The 20797-nt window shown below is 36.8% G+C and overlaps 1 protein-coding gene across 4 annotated transcripts in view; it reads left to right on the top strand.

Moving 5' to 3' along the window:
• Positions 1-20797, top strand: part of LOC131156322 (ATP-dependent DNA helicase Q-like 2) — a 141036-nt gene that overhangs the window by 98812 nt on the left and 21427 nt on the right. For all 4 annotated transcript variants that reach the window (XM_058109912.1, XM_058109914.1, XM_058109913.1 and 1 more), the window contains 2 exons: positions 7674-7740; positions 7844-7897. In XM_058109912.1, the coding sequence (XP_057965895.1) occupies positions 7674-7740; positions 7844-7897 (121 nt within the window). The remainder of the gene's footprint in view (positions 1-7673; positions 7741-7843; positions 7898-20797) is intronic.

Here is a 20797-nt window from a genome sequence, read left to right as displayed (position 1 = left end):
AGATGATGATATCATCAACATAAACTACTAGAGGTACCACATTTGTCTCCTCTTTGTGGACTACCAAATGATAAGAATAACACCAGATGAAGCCAAATGTTGAGATGAACACATGAAATTTGTCAAACCAGGCTCAGAAGATTGCTTGAGACCATCACCTTATGAAACCTACATACTTTAACATCGTCTCCCCGAGTAACTTACGAGGTTGCTCGATGTATACCTCTTCCTGCAAATTTCCATACAAAAAGGCTTTCTTCACATTTAACTAATATAAAGGCCAATCAAAAGTAATTGCCAACGTAATGCAAAAATAGAATTTAGACGAACAACATGAGAGAAAATCTCAAAATAATCAATACCATCTGTTTGGATGTACTTTTGGCAACCAATCAAGCCTTAATTTTTGCAATAGAGCTGTTAAAAAGATATTTAGTGGTGTAGACCCAATGACACCTAACCAACTCCTTACTAGAAGGAAGATCCATCAAGTCTTAGATCCCTTGACATGTTAGGGCATCCATTTCTACATCCATTGCATGCTCCCATCTCGGGGTTAGCAAGAACTTCAACATGCGAGGAAGCAACAGCAATAAAGGAAATAGACAAGGCGAAAGAAAACATAGGACTAGGAAGGTGATGAACTGGAACATAATGAGCAATAAGATATGTAACTAAAGACTACTGAAAATAGAAGGAACTGAAGGATCAACACATGAGGGGGAATCAAAAATCATTGATGGATGAAAATAGATTCATCTAAGGAATACCCTCCCCTAGAGAAATAAAGTGTCCCCTAAGAAAAAGCAACATTCACATTAACATATTTGCTGTGAATATGAGATCATAACGTCTATGACCTTTTTGAGTTTTTGAGTACCCAATGAAGACACACTTAACAGCAAGAGGAGAGAACTTGTCTTGTCCAGTATGTGAAACATAAACAAAAAAAATGTGCAACCAAAGATGCGAGCCAAAACGAAGAACAAGAACATTTTTGGATGCACGACGTAGAAGGGAATTTCCTCCCTAGAACACTGGAAGGAAACCTATTAAGCAAAAAACATGTTGTACAAAGAGCATCAATTTGAAGGTTTTAGGAACATTCACATGAAGAAGAAGAAAAGACCGTGCTATGTCAAGTAAATGCCTATTTTTAAATTTAGCTGCTCCATTTTGTTGAGGTGCATGCATACATAATGTTTGATGAATAGTCCCTTCAGCCAAGCAAATTGATTGAAGCTCATTTTGTACAAATTCAAGTGTGTTACCAAATTTAGTCAAATTCTTGGCTCTACATGGACCCCAAATATGTGATCGAATGAGAGAAAACAATGATCGACTATGAAACCGATTCTAGACAAAAGAGATGTTCTAGCATGCTTTCCCAATTAACATGCAACACACTCAAATCAAAAAGTAGACTTGAACAAAAAAAAAAATTTGTTGTAGTTTTTTAGGAGATGGATGAGTGTGCCATTGATTAAGAGAAACACCATGAGTAGAAATTGAAGCAATGATATGAGAAGAATTGGATCAACCATCACCACCATTAAAATAGTACAAGCCGTTCTTCTCAAGCCCTCCAACAATCCTCTTTTTCATCAAAAGATCCGAAATGACGCAATGAGAAAGAAAGAAGATCATAGTGCATTTATCAAATTTTGTTAATTGACTAACTGATAATAGGCTCGAGGAAATTTAGGCACATATAACATAGAGGAAAGAGGCATGGAAGGAAATGAAAGAATATTGCCATTGCCATGACTAGAAACCTATGTAGTTGGACCATCAGCAAGTGTAACCTTAGAGTATAAAGAAGTGAGTTTCAAGGATTGAAATAAATTAGGAGGACATTTCTAATCGGAGGGGGCACTTCCTTGAAATAAATTAGGAGGACATGTCTTGTGGGAGGAGGCACCAGAGTCAATAACCTAGGGTGAAGAGGATATAGAGGCAAGAAGCTTGGTTGTACCTGAATGGCACAATAACATTAGATGTAGAAGAATGAGTTTGTAGTTGTTGAGCCATGTAGACATGATTGTTATACTCTTAGGACACTATAGATGTACTCAACTTCCTAGTGGAGTAGGTAGGACCACTTGAATTTTAAATAATGGAATCACCCTCAGCAAGAGAGTTATTGGCCTAAGTTGGGTTTTGGTGGAGATTTCAATAGCAATCAATGGTCTGGTTTTGCATGTCACAATGTGTGCAATTGATAGAATTTCCAAGATGGACTTCTCATCTTGATACACTACCTCTACCTTCCAAACCCCGGCCATGTCCTTCAACACTTCCTTTACCACGAGTGGAGGTAGTACTAAAGACAGTTAATTGTCACGGTCCTACATTGGATGCATATTAGGGAGATCTTGGGCTTATAAGGATGGTTTATGCTCCATCTAAGTGAGGCGTCTTTTATAAGACAAACCCGTGAGGCTAGTGGGCCAAAGCGGACAATACCTCTCTGGAGTTGGACCCAAGATCATTACACTTGGTATCGGAGCCACCCTAGGGGTACTATCATGTGAGTGGATCCTACACAGAGGTGTAAGCCACTTCAATGAGGACGTCATAGATCGAATGAGAGAGTGTCGTGGTCCAACATCTTATGTGTACTAGGGAGATCACTCTAGTGAAGATGTCAAAGATTGGATGGGAGAGTCTGTCTCGGTCCCACATCAGATGTGTATTAGGGAGACCTTGTGCTTATTGGGATGGTTTGGGTTCCAACTAAGTGATGTGCCTTTTATAGGACAAAATCGTGAGGCCAGTGGGCCAAAGCAGACAATACCTCGCCGGAGTAGGGCCCAAGATCGTTACACTAAACTATCACAGCAAGAAACTTGAGGAGATGATTGTGAGCCTTTTTTGGTGATCCATTAGATTCTAGCATATGCTTCATTCATGTATGGTATAGTTTCATTGGCAACAATTGATTGCAAACAAGTTGAAGCTTAGAACTCAACTCTAACAAAAATTTGGTAGCCAAAAATTATGCACACTGCCTCTTAATCATCTCAATGTCCGAACTAACTAGTTCATAGATTTTGAGTTCCTCCTTTATACCCTACAAAGTGCTATAATACTCACTAATGGATCTATCTTCTTGGTCATATTTGTAAAGCTTCTTGTATAGGTCAAAAAAGCAAGTTTGATTTATTTATTTATTTTAATCTCAAGAGAAGCTTTCAAGAAGATCATCTCATAAGGCCTTGGATGTTCTATGAAACATCACGGTGGCAGCAATTTGTGGCTCCATGCTATTCAAAAACCACACCGTCAATATGTCATTCTTTTTCGTCTAATCCTTCATAATCCCTGGAGTCTAGAGACAGAGGAGAAAGCAACAAATACTCAAACTTCCTTTTCGCATTAATATACATACGCACTGCCTTAGGCTACAGCAGATAGTTGGAGGATCCAACCAATTTGATGGATGTGATCTGTTCGTTAACTGTATTGGCCAAAGCTCTCTCTATAGAGGTATCAAAACCACCCCCTATATGCTACAATCAGCACAGACTAGTATCAGGAATGAATAAGATAGCAACTATGGAGAATCAGGCAGCACACACGAGCACAAAGCAGCATTCAGAACTTCAAGACGTAGCTCTCACCACAAAAACGAAGTTACAATCCTACGAGGAATCACTTAACTACACACTAGAAGGCAGATTACAACAAGGCACTTAATAAACAACATGGCAGCACAACAGCTGCAGGAATTATTGCTGTCAGCAACTAGAAGCGAGTGCAGAGTCATTGAATGCCAGTCGAAAGCAGAACATAACTGCTTTACATCAGCAGACCACCACAAACACACATCATCCTACCAAGGATGCTGCACACCCAAACCACAAAGAAAGAAGATACCTATATGACTCTCAAACCATCCAGAAAATCAGATTTGAGAACTAATTAGGGAAGAAATGGAAAAACGAAAAGCAGAGTGTCCAATGAAACAGCTCTGATAAATCAGAGTTAGAGTAGATTACTGCTCTGATACCATGTTGTCAAGCTAGAGATAGAGTAGAGAAAAAGAGAAGGAAAGAAGAAAAGAAAAAGAAAGCAGAAGAAGAAGAAGAAGAAGAGGCAGCAGCTTTCCTGGAGCCTTACATACAGCTCCAGGTCTTCCCTCTTATATATTAATAATTATAAATCTAAAAGGACAAAAGTACCCCCACTCACAGATCCTAATGCTGAAATAACATATTCTCTTCTCACAAGAACAAAGAGATCTTGGGCAGACTAGGTTGGCATTTCATCTACACTTGCTTCAATCTCGAAAGAGATAAATAGGTAGGAATTGGAAGCGCAAAAGATGGTGGACTAAATTGGATTGTAGTTGTCTAATCCTAGCGGCCAAGTCATTTATTTACATGCATTAAGAGTAAGTTGGACAAATGTTGGCTGGAGCTAGCTAACTGCACTATTAATTATGATGTAGAAAGTTTATAAAGGGAATAGGTAGTGTAATACATTCTTTTTCTTTTCTTTACTTTTTTGTTAGGACTTGTGGTCCTTCTCTCTCTCTCTCTCTCTCTCTCTTCCCCCCAGTTTATGTTCCATTAATTTGAGTTCTAAATTCTCACTTTTTGTTCTGCATCTATAGCAGGTTTTGGTTTCTTGGAGTGGCTATGGCTTATGTAGGTGTTTCTTTGGATGGTAACCCCTAGCCAGTTTCTAAGATCTTGTGGTTGCTAAGGTCTCCTTGGTGGTTCGAAAGGTCCTCTTTTTTCTTTGGATGGTTGGTTACTTCAATTTGGGTTTATCTTTTGTACATCATCTTTATTTTTCTTGTCTTTACTTTAGATTCCTACAAGATTGGCTGCCACGTTGGAAAGTGTGATAAAAATTCTTATTTGGTGTGATGTTTGGGTGAGGTGGGATCACTTAGAATTGGGAGGTGGTTTGTTGGACTAAGGCTAGAGGGAGACGGGTCTTTGGTAACTTGGTGTCTAAACATTGCTTGGGGAAGATCATGCCTTTTTCTCATAAAAGCATATTCTCACTGTCATAAGGTGATCAAGAGTAGATGACATTGTTTCCCATTTCACCTTCTCTAGCAAGAAAATCAGCCACACTATTGCCTTCTCTATATTGATGGATAGGTTAGGTCTCACTTCCTTTTGTCATTAGTTCATCCTCTTGATTATTGTTTGGTTGGTTTAGATTTTTTGATTTTAGTTTATTTTATTATTTTTGTTTTTGATAGGCCTGTTTAGATTTGTTTCTTGTTTAGTTTTGTTTGGATTTGTAGTCCTGTTTTGGTTGGTTGTTGGTGTTGTTTTTGGGAGGCCTTTAATCTTTTTTTTATCTGTAATCTCCCAATGCTGGAAAGAAAAAAAAAAAAAAAAAAAGAACAAAAAAAAAAGGAAGAGTAATTTAAATTGTAGGAAAATGGGTAGGATGCTAGTATTGGCATGTTTCACCATGAAAGCCCTTAGAGATTCATTTCACAGATTTCTTTGTTTTTCTTTTCATTTATCAAGTAGAAAGTGGGCCGTGGCAATTGGGTTCAATTTTTGGCGGAGTTATTTCCATAGGAATTTGTATTTCAATTATTTGTACTGCACCTATTTCCTCTTTGTTTGTTCTTGACGGGTGTTGTAATTTTTGAATTGTTTATTTTTGCAAAAAATATTAATGATGGAGAGCCTAGAGAACTCTATTTGTTACTCAGTTTATTAGACCCTTCTCAGCCTTTTTCCAGGAGGCTGTCTATGATCTAGTCGTTAGATCGGTCTGGGGTGTTTTCTTATAAATCCTTTAATTTGTAATTATTTGTTTCTCTACTCCTTTCCTCTTGTTAATCGCATTTTCAAAGCATAGATATCCTCTGAGATCAAGAGTCAAGACTTTTATGTGATTGGTTGACCATCGTCAATATAAGAGGAAATGCCAATGATCGGCTATAAATTAGGAGATCTTTTAAGGCTTTATCTCCATATAAGTTTGATGTGCTATGGTATTGATGTGTCCCATTCTCATCTATTCTTGCATAGGTTAGTGGCTTGGAGATTGTGGTATAAGTTTTTGGTTTTTGTTGGGTGTCATAGCTCTTTGGAGACTCTTTTTGTTGACTTCTTTCATAGGCTTTGGGCATTCTGGCAGGTTGCTGATCGCTGTACTTGTGGTTTTCTGTGGCATATAGCTGGAGGGGACTACTCAGATTTTTAGCTATTTCTCTATGCCTTTACTTTTGCTTTAGAGAAGAATTGTTTTCCTTGCTTCTCTATGAGCTTATTTCTCTAGTCACTTTAATGGATTTGCCTCAGGTTTTCAGTGGGATTGCATGGCTTTGCTAGCTTTATTTTTTGTTGCAGTTTTGCATTGTTTTCTATCTCCTTATCTTTTTTTTATTTCGTGTTCCATATTGGAGGATTTATTGTACTCTTCCATGGAGTTTGTCATTTTTCTCTTAAATTCTTAATAAAATTTCTTGCTTCTTTCACTTCTCAAGCAGAATCTTGTAACCCGCTTGCACTTAAATTTAAGATGTGTAATATGCTGTACTATCGGCCAGTTTACCCTTTAAATGTGTCATGCTTTAGGTAGAAGCGGGGAACATACTGGGTTGGAAAAGGACACCTTTTCTCATCTTCCTGGAGTTTTTATTGCCTCTTTTTTTTTTTTTCCTTTAGTTATTTCACTAATGCTCGTAATATCATAATCTGAGTTCCTTCCCAAGTATTGTAAATTGGTGTCAGAAAACTTGTTCTGCATTTCACCCTTTAAATGATGCTTGACTATCATCATGGAATTTGGTCTAATGATCAACTGAGGCATTTTCTTCTGATTGGCCATGCTTAGTGTTTTAAAGCCTGCATGAAATCATGAAACATTAAAGTGGGTGTGCAGTTAGATTAATATAGTGCAGTTAGATTAATATATTTGGTTGATAGTGATACTGTTTTTGACGATATTTATCATCATATGTACTCTATGTTTTACGCATGACATAAAGATCCATTAAGAAGCATGGACGCAGTCATGCAACATAGATACGTAATGATCCAACCTGGTGATACGGAAATTTTTAAAAAACTAGGATGCAACACTGCTGAGATACGTAGATTAATTTGAAAAATATTATTGGGCATATTTAACATTGGTTTTCCCTTGTAGAATTTTCAGGTAAAACGAATTAAACAAGAATCCTAGGCACTATGCTCACACACATTCTACAAATAAATTTCATCCACATGCATTGATTGCATTCATATTTCATAGTTTCACTTCACACATTCATAAAAGTACATTAAATTTATAACTTTTAACACAAATCTAGCAACAGGAAACATGAAAAACACAGTTCCAACAATGAATACAAATCCAAAAACAGAAGAAATGAAAGATTAGAAATACTGAGGAAGTCCCGAAAGTGTCCTGGATGCGTCTGGAACTGGAAGTACCTAAAAGTGTCTGGGATATCTTTTTTTTTTAAAATAACAATAAATTAATTTATTTTCTTAAACGTGTCAGATACTTCTAGCTATGTTGATGGAATGCTTTCTTACACACTTGAGGGTTTATGGAGTTTCAATGCTTCCTTGATTCATGGACAACTTTGTATTTAGTCATATTAATCATGAGGTTGACTAGTTAATGGATTTCTTCCTTGTTGATATGAAAAGGAGCAACTCTAATAGTTATGTTATTTTCAGTCTAAAAGAGAATGCCGTCGAAGAGCTTTTTTCCAGCATTTTGCTGAGGCACTGCAAGACTGCAATGGTATCATTTTTGTGGGTTTCTATTGCTAATAATTGTTTTTTTTTTCCTTGCCCATTGAATTTCTCTTCTCTTGTGTTGTCAATTTTATTTTATGTTATCTCAGAGATGTGTGATAACTGTGCATTTTCTAACGAGGTCAAGGAGGAAGATGTGTCTGGTATGTTACACAGTTTTCTACGGAACTGCTTGTTAATTTGTTTAGTCATCTTAAATTGGTTTTGCATTAAGATTCAAAATACAGTGCTTGTTTTATATTGGATTCTTTTCTGCAATGTTTTCCACTTGTTCAGTCCCATGCTTTTGAATTGGCTTTCTATAAAGCTGAGTATAGCACTGGAACATCTCTTTCTTGTGTATTGTGATCTTTAATTTCTTTTTTCCTGATCAGATACTGATATTCTTTGTTCTAAAGGTTGATCATCTGTTCTCTTGTTATTACCTCATTATTCACTTTAGATGCATAGACCATCATTGATTAAGAATCGCCATGCCCCTTTTTATTTATCTTAAAGAGTATTGTGTAAATTGGAAGTTCTAATCACAATGATTGGTCTATCCATCTATTTATAATATATGCGGAGTACATATTAGTAACCATATTATCCTTACACAATAACTCACACTTACTAAGATAGCAATAACAAAGCAATAATACTAAACAACTACAGTAGCCAGTAACACTCCCACTCCAGCTGGAGCATAATATATGATCCTAGCTTGTTAAAGATGGACTTAACATGAGCATCCCCCAAGGCTTTAGTGAATAAATCAGTTTGTTGGAATTCACACCCCATATGGATGTTGTAATAAGCTCTTGCACAAATTTCCCCCCAGAAAAGTGACAATCAGCTTTAATGTGTTTCATTTGCTCATGGAAGACTGGTTTGGAGGCAATAAGAAAAGTTTTTTGAGAAGCACACATCAACTTCATAGGCCGAGAATGTGGAAATCTAAGTTCTTTCAACATGTTCTTTAGCCAAACAAACTCACATGTAGTGGGCCATCGCCCAATACTCTGACTTGAAGTAGACCTTGCCACCACAGTTTGTTCATTACTCTCCTAGGACACAGAGTTACAACTTACAAAAACACAATACTTGTTATGGATCTTTGTTGGAAGGTGATCTAGCCCAATCTACATCTGTATATCCTTGAACGTGAGTGTGACTTCGATCCTGATCTAAGACACCTATTCCAGTTGCATCTTTGAGGTATCTAAAGTCACAAATAATTGCATCCCGTTTACTTCTTGGAGAATCAAGAAACTAGCTTACAACACTTGTTGTGAAGGATATATATGGTGTAGTTACTAATTGTTCAACTTTACAACAAGTCTTTGGTATTGTCTAGAGTCATCCAACAGATCACCCACATCTGGCACTAATTTAATGTAGGATCCATGGATCCAAATAGACCGGTCTCATATAATGGTCTAGAGCATTTTGCCCCTATGACAAAACGATACTAGTAAGAGATCTAGAACTTCTATACCCAAGAAGTATTTTCACAACCCTAAATCCTTGGTTTGAAATTTAGTGTGTAGAAAATGCTTTAGCATCTAGATAACTTGATCAAATAATCACAATATCATCCACATACACAACAAGAAAAATCCTACCTAAAGCAAAATGGCGATAAATTATAGAATGATCTATCACACACTGCTAAAGACAAAACTCAAGTTTAGCCATGGAACCATCAAGATTGACCTTCATCATATACATCTTGTGACATCCAACCATAGACTTGTTAGTAGAAGAGGTACGAGTGCCCAAGTGTCATTATCTGTAACACATGCTTCTCTTTGACCAACGCAGTCCTCCACCTATAAGGCTTGAGAGACATGCTTAGGAGGAGCAAGAGTAGATAGAGTTCTAATAGAACTATAACCTAAAGGTGGCAAGAAATCATAGCAAGAGAAATTAGAGATTGGACATTGGGTACAAGTGTGTTTACCTTTCCAAACAGCGATAGAAAGATCTACATCTTGGGAAATAGGATCATTAGGTAAGGGAACTAGAGGCTAGAAGTAGAAGCTGGAGGAGGCTCTCCTCTATTGAGTCGTTATTGTGTGTATGCCTGCAGATTAGGATGATCCGAGCGAAGGACGCAAATTGGATGAAGATGCAACAGGACTTGGCAGAGATAATATGTTTGGATGTTAAACTCTAGGTAGAGGAAGAGACACATCAAGTCCGGCACAACTCAAGAATTAGAATACCATGGTGTAGACTCCAAGAAGGTAACATATGTGAAGTAGGCCTATAACTTTGATATCCATTTTGAGTAGAAAAGTAGCCTAGAAAATTATATTTGACAGCACGAGTATCCATGTTTTTCTGTTCCAAGACAGCTGGACTTAATTGATGGGCAAATGGACAATGGATACAACAAAATGTGTAGGAAGGAAGTGGGAAGAAATTAGCATTTGGATAAAGAACTGAATAGGGTACTACCAGCGATTGCGACAAAGGACGACATTTTATTAAAGCGGTTAGCATGGCATAAGTTCAAAAATTTTGAGGACATTCATTTGACATAATAGGTTACGAGTGACTTTGAGAATATGCCTGTTTTTCTCTCCACTATATTTCGTGTGGTGTGTGGGCACAAGATGATTGATGGATTAGTCATATAACTCCTTAGCATCATCACTACAAAGTATCCTAAGTCCTTCTTTGAGAGCATGAGCAAAGAAAAAAAAAACATCTTATAACAGTCTTCCATTAAATAGAGCTAAGTCATCCTAGAATATTCATTGACAAACATAATATTGGAAGCTCAACTTTGACATGACGTGACTAGGACCCTAAACATCTGAATGAATTAACATGAAAGCAATGACTAGCACCACCCGCTTATGGACTCAAGAAGTAAAGGTAACATAATGATGCTCTCCAAGACTCACATTCAAGATTAGACACAAAACTTCAAAGTAGGAACTAGTTGTTTGAACTTGTCCATGGAAGGATGACCAGGGGATAGTGGATGTGAAGTGTTGTAGCAGCAGCACAACAGGCAATAGGAGGAGAGAGCGAATCAAAGCAATAAAGTCCACCATTCTCATGTCCTGCCAATTTTCTTTTTTATTTTCAGATTCTGAATAACAACATAATCAAGAAAGAAGGTTACTAACAATTTAGTGAATCATTTTGTTTGAAGCTCCTAACGAAGATCTTGAATAGGATGGGGCAAATAAGTAGGAAATTCTGGAATCGAGTTTGTGACAAATGGGGAGTGTAAGCCTTCACTCAGATTCAGATCTTGCACAAACAAATATAAATTCTTCAAAGCATAATTATGACCAAGTGAAAACTTTAAATAATGCGGGATCTTTGCCTTCTAACCTCGGCCATGGGATCAGTCCTTATCTTGTATCTAAGTAGTTTGATCCTTTTGTGGTGTCCGAGGGGGGGGGGGGGATCATATTGAGAATATTGATTTTCTTTCTTGGGATCCTTGCACATCTAGAGGTAATAAAGGCATTCTTCCCATCCCTATCCAACCTATCTGTGCCTTCTCTAGTATCTTTTTTCCATAGGGATGACTTTTCTAGGGGTGAGGGTTGGGATCCTAGCTCTAGGGAAGGTGAGAGAGACTGCCTAGACTCACAAAAACTCCTTGAAGAATGGGTTTGGAATTGGTAGACCCTATTGGGAACGTGGTTAGGTGGGTTTGAATCCTAGGAGGTGTGAGAGAAAGAAGATGAAAGTCTAGAAGGACCCAAAAACTCTGGTCTCGTCAATTAATAATGGGAGCGATAAAGGTTTCGGGAAGGGTGGTTAATGCATTAGATTATGAAGATAGTCGGTTGAAATATGAGAGGTTTAGGTAGCTTGAGGAAGAGGAGTTTAATTAAGCGAGTTTTGGATCAGAATTCCCCTAATAAGGAAACTAAATTGGTATCGATAGATGGGGGCATAGTGAAGACTATGTGGGGTGGGTGTTGTAGGGATTGGGAATTTTTGCCTTCGCATGACACTTTCAATGGGTATTCTTGTCTTATAGAATACACGCTCTATTTCAAAAGTTGATCCTTTAATGGGGTTCTTTTCTATCGATTCTATTCAAAGTGAGAGGGAGGGGGCAGTGGTGGGTCTCTTCAATTTATGGACCTTCTAGACCTACTTGAAGTCATTTTGGGAAGATCTTGCTCTATCTTTGGCTTTTGTTTCCTTAGGTGGATTGTGGGAGGTGGTTTTAATGTGGTTAGATTACATAGAGAGAAGAAAGTGGGGGTGGTACTATGGTAGACCTACCACAAGTATGCTCAAGTTTGATTCATTTATTAGGGATTGAGGGCTAAGAGATCTCCCTTTGAGGAATGCTTCTTTCACTTGGTTTGTGGTGTGTTTTTTTTTTTTCGAGGGGGGGAGGGTGAGGGAGTTGGGCACCAAGAGCGGTAGCTAGTATATTGGATTGTTTTTCATTTTGTACTGAGTGGAGGATGATTTTCCCACCTTTCTCATATCACACTTCCTAGGACTACATCCAATCACTTCCCAATTTTCTTGGAGTCTAGTAAGGTGTCGTGGGGTCCTACCCTTTTAGGTTTGAGAACATATGGTTGAACCATGCGATGTTTAAGCTTTTGGTTAAGGATTCCTAGGCGAGGAAGTGGATTCCTATGCAAGTGTAACAAGTTTGTAGTTTTATAGGGTTTATGGTTGGAAGATGACATGCAAATTTTTTCTGGGAAGAAGTTGAATTCATCATTCATGTGGGAAAAGATTTAGTATTCAACTTGATTATGGTGTGTCGGGTTTGGAATTTTTAGGGATGCTAGTTTTCAAGACATAAATAGAGATTGGAGGAACTAGTGGGCACTGTGGGCTTGATTTTTGTTTTTTTTAGTTTTTTTCTGGTTCGAACCATATTTTTCTGGTAGTTTTCTTGTTCTCCCTCCTTGTAAATTATTTCCCTTTTAATGGAATTTCTTTTGCTATAAAAAAAAATTAGTAATCTCGTAATCTTACTAACAAACATTGACTGAATAGGGAATTAGGTATATACAGAATAGAAGAAAGAGAGACTGAGGTAGTAAGGTTTTACTATACCTATCCCCCAAATAGTAGTAGTTCACTAGTGATAGAAATTATGACCCATTCCCATTAACCCACTCATATGCACCCTAAGAGAATGGGTTAGGGTACACCCATATAGTTATATGGGTTATAAATGAGTGACCTACTTAGATCCAAAAACTAAATGGGTATACCTGCTTAACCCATCTACCTATTTAAATTTCTAGCTTAGCTAATTGTAATGTTAATCAATTTAATACACCTCATTTAAAACTATACTATAATTATGTAATTAATATTATAATTTGGATATCTATGTACATAATTACATAGTTATGGCGGTTCGAATATTTACGTAAATAATATTTATTTTTTTATACAATTGGTTTGCTTTGTTATTCCAAACCAATTAATAAGCATTCATATAATTGGTTCGATTTAGATATGCCCGTAATTGTGTAGGTATGTAATTATATTATTGACTACACCCATTATTTGAAATCAAACTACATAATTACATAATTAATATTGTAATTCAGAAATCTAGGTCCATAATTTTGTAATTATGGACAATTCAATTCGATTGTGTATGTAAATTATGCAACTATGCATGTACAATCGGTTTGATTCAGTTATTGGATAAGTACATAATTAGCACTAATTCAGAATCTATCTACATAATTTTGTAATCATTGGTCAATTCGATTCAAATATGTGCATAATTATGCACTTACATATGTAAGTAATTGATTTGGTTCAGCTATACAAACCAATTAATATACATGCTTGTACATAATTATGTCATTGGGATATTTCTATAATTATATAGGTATGTAATTATATTGACTACACCTATTATTAGAAACTAAACTACACAACTACGTAATTAATACTATAACTCGGAAATCTATGTATATAATTTTGCAACAATGGTCAATTTGATTTAAATATGTATGTAATTAAACAGTATCATATGTAGTACTTAATTGGCTTGATTTGGTTACCTAAACTAATTAATATGCATGCGTGTATGTAATTAAGTGATTGGTTCGATTTAGATATGTCTATAATCATGTAGATTTGTAGTTATTGTATTATTATACCTCTTATTTTAAGCTAAACCACATAATTATGTAATTAGTGCTATATTCAGAAATTTATGTACGTAATTTTGTAATTATGGACAATTGATTAGGATATGTATATGTAATTATGCAATTGCGTATGTACGTAATTGGTATGGTTTGGTTATCCAAACCAGTTAATATGCATTTATGTACATTATAATGTGATTGGTTTGATTCAGATATGTTTGTAATCATGTACATATGTAATTATAGTATTGAATACACATATCGTTTTAAATTAAACTACATTAATACTATATATCGAAAATCTATTTCCATAATTGGAAATTATGGACAATTCAATTTGAATATGTATATAATTACGCAATTATGATATGTATGTGTAATTGGTTCAGTTTGGTTGTACAAAACCAATAAATATGCATGCATGTTCATAATTATGTAATTAGTTCGGTTTAGAAATTCCGGTGATTATGTAGGTGTGCAATTATAGCATTGGATACTCATGTCATTTGAAATTAAACTATATGATTACATAATTAATACTTTAATTCAGAATCTATGTACATAATTGTGCAATTATGGACAATTCAGTCCCAAACATGTAAATAATTATACAATTATGTATGTACATAATTGGTATCTTTCTGTTATTTGAGCCAATTAACATGCATTTATGCAATTATGTAACCAAGCCAAACCAGTAGGTGTTGACTACACCTATCATTACAACCTAAAATATATAATTATGCAATTATGTGATTAATATTATAATTCTATATCTATATATGTACATAATTTTATATTTATGGATAGTTCAATTTAAATATGTACATAATTACGTAATTATGTATATACATAATTGGTTTGGTTTGGTTATCCAAACCAATTAATGTGCATGTACGCAATTACGTAATTGGCTTGGTTTAGATATGTATGTAATTATATACGTAGTCATAATATTGACTACACTTATCATATAGAAATTAAATTATGTAATTGCCTTATTACTAGTATAATTTGGATATTTTTCAATTCGATCAACAAAATAACCCTCAACATTGAAGGGAAAATGTGGCAAACATAATCTCTAAAACTATTTTCATCTTCTATCTAACAATTATTTCGCATGCTTTAAAAGTGAAATGGGTAAATAGGATGACTTGTGTATAAATGGGTAAGTTCATAAATGGGTATTCTATATAGATGGATCAATGGGTCACTAATGACCAACCCATTTTAACCTGACCCGCCTTGACCCTTAGCAATCATTTAACATGTATATTCAGTGGACCCATAAGCAAATGGTAACTAGAGGTATGCTTTTTAGAGTACATGAGAAAAGCAGCAAAGTTGGTTACACCTGTCATATGGTTAGTGGCTGCAAAATCTAAGACCTAAGGACTAGTGGGAGAGATATCGGATGACATGCAGGCTGTAGGGTTACCTTTATGAGCAAAAGATGCAATGTGATGAGATGCTTGTTGGGATGTGTGATACTGCAGCTCTTCTGAGATAGTTATTGTTGCTGTTCACCAGTGGCTGAACAAGTGACTAATGAGGGAAACATACTCATGGGATTTATGAACTCCATCCCGACATACTCAACCATGACCACTAGAGCAAATCATAAACACCACTATCAACATACTTTTGGGATTCATGGACTGCATTCCACACAACCTTGACCACCAAAGCAAATTACATACATACAACGAGCAAGGTGAGCAACCGGAACAAATCATAAACTCGGCAATATATGCTGTTTCAGGTCCTTTAAACTCATTAAACGCCAATAATTCCCTAAGTGCCAATAATTCCCCAAGTGCCGCACACGAACAATCAAAAGGTGAGATCTTTTGTCAAAAATTCATCATCAAGACCACCTCAGTCTATGGTTTATAGAGGAATTTTTACAATAGAGGATCAATTTAGGCCAAAACATGGCTGCCAGCCTTCAACCGGAGCATGAGAGCAGCTCTGGTGATGGAATTTTAAGGGTTGGCAGATCGGAAGTGTCTGTGGTTGGCTATGGTGTTGGTTTTGCAAAATCTAAAGGGTTTTTGGTGTTCCTGAACTCCCAATGTCATCCTGGGAATTTTCAGTATTCTTTGTGTCTTCTGTTAGCTGCTGGATGGTTTACAGGCCTATTGAGTTGCTAGCAATTCTCCTACAACGATGGAAATGGGGAGGATTTAATGTTTGGGGCTTCGGTTTGACATTGGCTGTGGCATATCAGTTTTAGGTCTCAATACCATGCTTTGATGCCATGGTAAGAGTTTGTAAATTGGAAGACCAAATCACTATGGTAGGTCTCTCCCTTTATTTATAATATATGCCCAAGTACATAACAATGGCCATGGTACCCTTACCAATTTACAAACTAGTGCACACTTAAGTACTAGTATAGCAATAAACTGCAATAATACTAGATCTAAAGCAACCAATAACAATTTACTTACCTATTTTGTTGATTACCCTATCGATCCCTTCATTGCAGGTTTGAATTTTGTTCTGCCATTTCAATCCTTAATAGCTATCTTATGTTTTCTCGGAAACTTCGAAAATTTTCCTAGGGAACTCTTCTTTTCCCTCTGGGCTTGTCATCTTCTCACAGTTTGACTTGCTTAATTGACTTCTTCTAATGTGATTTATCATCATCCATCTTCGGGATGCTCTTTTCCTCCTGCTTTGATGAAGCTTGCGTGGCTCTGCAAAATGTGTGTTAGTTCTTACTAGTAAGATGTTGAGGTTTTGGGAGGATTAGAAGCGGGAGAGCTTTATAAATTTGAGTTGTGTATGCTATCTTTTGTATGCTATGGCTTGAGAAGAATGCAAGGATGTTCAAAGCCCAGTTGACTTCTACTCTACTCTGGGATAGACCTAACATTTTTCGCTTCTTCATGAGCACATTCTTTTTTGGAATTTTTTGTGGGATATTGCTGTCTAATCTTCAAAGGAATTGGAAGGGAGTGTTGTGATTAGCTGATTTGTGGATGATGTATTGTCCTTGTCTGCTATACTTTTGCTAGTTGTTAATGGATATTTTTTATGTTAAACGGTGTTGAATAATTGGGTAAAATGGAAGACGTAAACTCAACGATTGGTCTCTCGCTCTATTTATAATATATGTCAAGTACAATTGGAATGACCATAATACCCTTACTAACTTACACTTATTACGAACCAAACTCTAACAATTAATAATAAAGCTAAATGACTAAATAACCATTAACACTTCTCCTCAAGCTAGAGCATATATATCATATGCTCCTAGCTTGTTACAAATGAATTTCACACAAGCACCTCCCAAGGCTTTAGTGAACAAATCAGCAAGATGAAACTTGGACTTCATATGAGTGTTTGTAATGAGCTTTTGTTCAAGTTTTCCTTGAATAAAATGGCAGTCAACTTCAATGTGCTTTGTCTGCTCATGGAAGATAGGGTTCGAGGCAATATGAATAGCAACTCGATTATCACACATCAACTCCATAAGTTAAGAATACGGAAAACCTAGTTCTTTCAATATGTTCTTTAGTCAAACAAGTTCACGTGTATTGTGCACCATAGCTTTGTATTTTGACTCAGCACTTAACCTCGCCACCACAGTTTGTTTCTTACTTTTCCAAGATGCCAAATTACCACTAACAAAGATACAATACGCGGTTGTGATCTTCGGTCAGAAGGTAACCTAGCCCAATCTGCATCTGTATATCCGTGAATATGAGTGTGACCTTGATCCTAATATAAGAGACCTCTCTGTCGTGCACCTTTAAGATATCTCAAAATGTGAATTTTTGAATCCCAAAGACTTGTTCTCGGGGAATCAAGAAACTGACTCACAATACTTGTTGCGAAGGATATATTTGTTCAGGTGACTGTGAGATAATTCAACTTTCCAACAAGTCTCTTGTACCGACCTGGGTTAGGCAACAATCACCCATATCTAGCACTAACTTACTATTGGGATCCATGGGTGTATCAACATGTTTGGATCCTAACTGCTCTGTCTCATCTAAAAGATCAAGAACATACTTTCTTTCTGTGACAACACAGTTCTCGTACGAGATCTTGATACTTCTCTATCCAAGAAATACTTCAATGGTCCCAAATCCTTGGTCTAAAACTTACTCTATAGGAAAAGCTTTAGGTCTTGGATGCCTCGATCATCATCACCAGTGATCACAATGTCATCCACATACACAATAAGCAAAATCTTGCCAGATGGAGTATGACGAGAAAAAATAGAGTGATCTACTGCACACCGATGAAGGCCAAACGCAAGTACTATAGCACTAAACAGTCAAACCATGCCCTTGGAGATTGTTTTAATCCATACAATAATTTCTTAAATCAACATACTGAACCTGGACCCCCCTAAGCAACAAACCGAAGTGGTTGCTCTATATATACCTCCTCATGAATATCATCATATAGGAAAGCATTCTTCACATCTAACAAATGTAGAGGTCAATGACAAGTGGTGGCTAAAGAAATGAACAAGCATACTGAGGCAAGTTTAGCAACCGACGAGAATGTGTGTGAATAATCCAAACCATAGACTTGAGTATACCCCTTAGCAACAAGGCATGCCTTCAAACGAACCACTTAACCATCTGGATTAACTTTCATAGTGTACACCCAGCAACAACTAACCACAGACTTATCAGGAGGAAGAGGTACAGTGCACACATCTTTTCAACCATTGTAGCCCTCCACCTAGAATGGGATAGGGCTTCAGAAATAGTTTTTGGAAAAGCAACGGAAGACAGAGTACTAACAAAACAGTAATAAGAGGGTGACAAGAAATCATAACAATCAAAATTAGAGATCGGATGTTATGTACAAGTGCGTTTACCTTTTTGAACAGCAATAGGAGGATCAACATCATGGGAAATAAGATCATCAAACGGGTGAACTAGAGGCATAGTAGTTGAAGCTGGATGGGGCATTTCCCCCTTGAGTCGTCGTGTGTATACCAGCAAATTGGGATGATCCAAGTAATGAGAAGAACTCAAACTAGATGAAGATGTAGGAGGATTGAGCGCAGATATTATGTTTGGATCTAGAAGGCAAGGCAAAGGAAGAGACTCATTAAGGTCAGCAGAACTCAAGGAATCAGAGTAGTATGGTATAGACTCAAAGAAAGTGACATCAGCAAAGACAAAAAAATCAATGTAAAGTAGGACTATAACATCGATATCCTTTTTGAATATAGGAATAGCCCAAAAAGATACATTTGATAGCATGAGGATCCAACTTATCCATTCTTGGAGTTAACTAATGGACAAAGGATGCAACTGAATATACAAGGAGGAAGGGAGAACAGAGGAGCCTTAGGGAAGATAACTGAATATGGGATTTTACCGCCAAGGACAAAGGATGGTATTTTATTAATAAGGGAGCAAGTTGTGAGCACAACTTCACTTCAAAAAACTATGGGGACATTCATTTGATACAATAGGGTACGTGTGACTTTAAGAATATGTCTGTTTTTGGCTCTACAATCCCATTTTGTTGTGGAGTGTGGGCACAAGAGAATTGATGGATCATACCAGAGCTAGTTATATAAGTACTGAATTGGGTACTGAAGCACTCCTTAGCATTATCACTACAAAGTATCCAAACTAGCATATCAAATTGAGTCCTTATTTGGGAACCGAAGGCACAAAAGATATCAAACAACTCGGAACGATCTTTCATTAAATATAACCAAGTCATCAGAGTAGTCATCAACAAATGTAACAAAGTACCGAAACCCCAACTTTGGTGGGACATGACTAAGACCCCAAATATTGGAATGGACTAGCATGAAAAGACTAACCACTCATTTGTGACTTGGGAAGCAAAGCAAACACGATGATGCTTGCCCAATTGACCAGACTCACATTCAAGATTAGACATAGAACTCAATGTAGGAACTAGCTATTTCAACTTGTCCAAGGATGGATGACCTAGGTGACAATGGATTTGAAGTGGTGTAGCTGCAACTGTGCAGGCAATGGGTGGAGAAGGCGACTCGAAGTAGTAAAGTCCACGAGCTTCACAACTTGTGCCAATTGTCTTTCTTGTCTTCAGATCCTAAATAACCACAAAATCAGGAAAGAATGTGACAAATAATTTAGTGACTTTGTAAGCTTACTAACATAAGATTGAAAGGTATTTAGGAATGCATAAAGCAAAAGAAAGAGAAATGGAAGGAGTTGGATTTACTGTTCCTATCCCCTTAACAGCAATAGTGGACCATCAACAAGGGTAACTTGAGGTAGATTTTTGGATACTGGAGATCAGAAAAGAATTTAGTTGCACCTGTTATATAGTCAATGGCAGCAAAATCAATAACCCAAGGACTAGTAGGAAGGATACCTGATGACATACAGACAGTAGGATTTCCTTTCTGGGCAAAAGACGCAATGTGATAAGATGCTTGTTGAGACAATTGACACTGTAGAAAGCTTGAATACTCCTCAAATATAGTCATAGTATGCGGTTCACTCAAACAAGTGATTAACGAAGGAACCATACTTTTGGGATTTGCAAACTCCATCCCAACATTCACAAACTCATACCAATGACCGTAAGATTAATTTCTGGAACAATTGGAAATTTGGAACAACCATGAACAAGGTGACCAACCATGAACAAGTCACAAATAAATTAGTACAAGACTGCGACAGCACCAAGAAACTCAGACACAACCCCAAGAAAGCAACTCACTGCGCTGGAACAATTGGAGAAGTGAACCACTGAAATAACAATGGAAAAATCACCAACTAATTTATATAATACTGCTACAGCCTCACAAAAAAGGCTTATGAGCACTGCCACTGCTCCAAGAGAGTTACCAATGACTCTTACTAACACTGGACAACAACTAACAAATTACCATCAGTGCATGGTCACAACAAAGATTGGATCTCTGAGCAAAACACATGTCCAACAGCT

Source organism: Malania oleifera, chromosome 5 (genome assembly GCF_029873635.1).
Source record: "Malania oleifera isolate guangnan ecotype guangnan chromosome 5, ASM2987363v1, whole genome shotgun sequence".
Classification (NCBI taxonomy): domain Eukaryota; kingdom Viridiplantae; phylum Streptophyta; class Magnoliopsida; order Santalales; family Ximeniaceae; genus Malania; species Malania oleifera.
The sequence above is the reverse complement of the archived record's forward strand: the minus strand, read 5'-3'. Positions and strand labels throughout refer to the sequence as shown.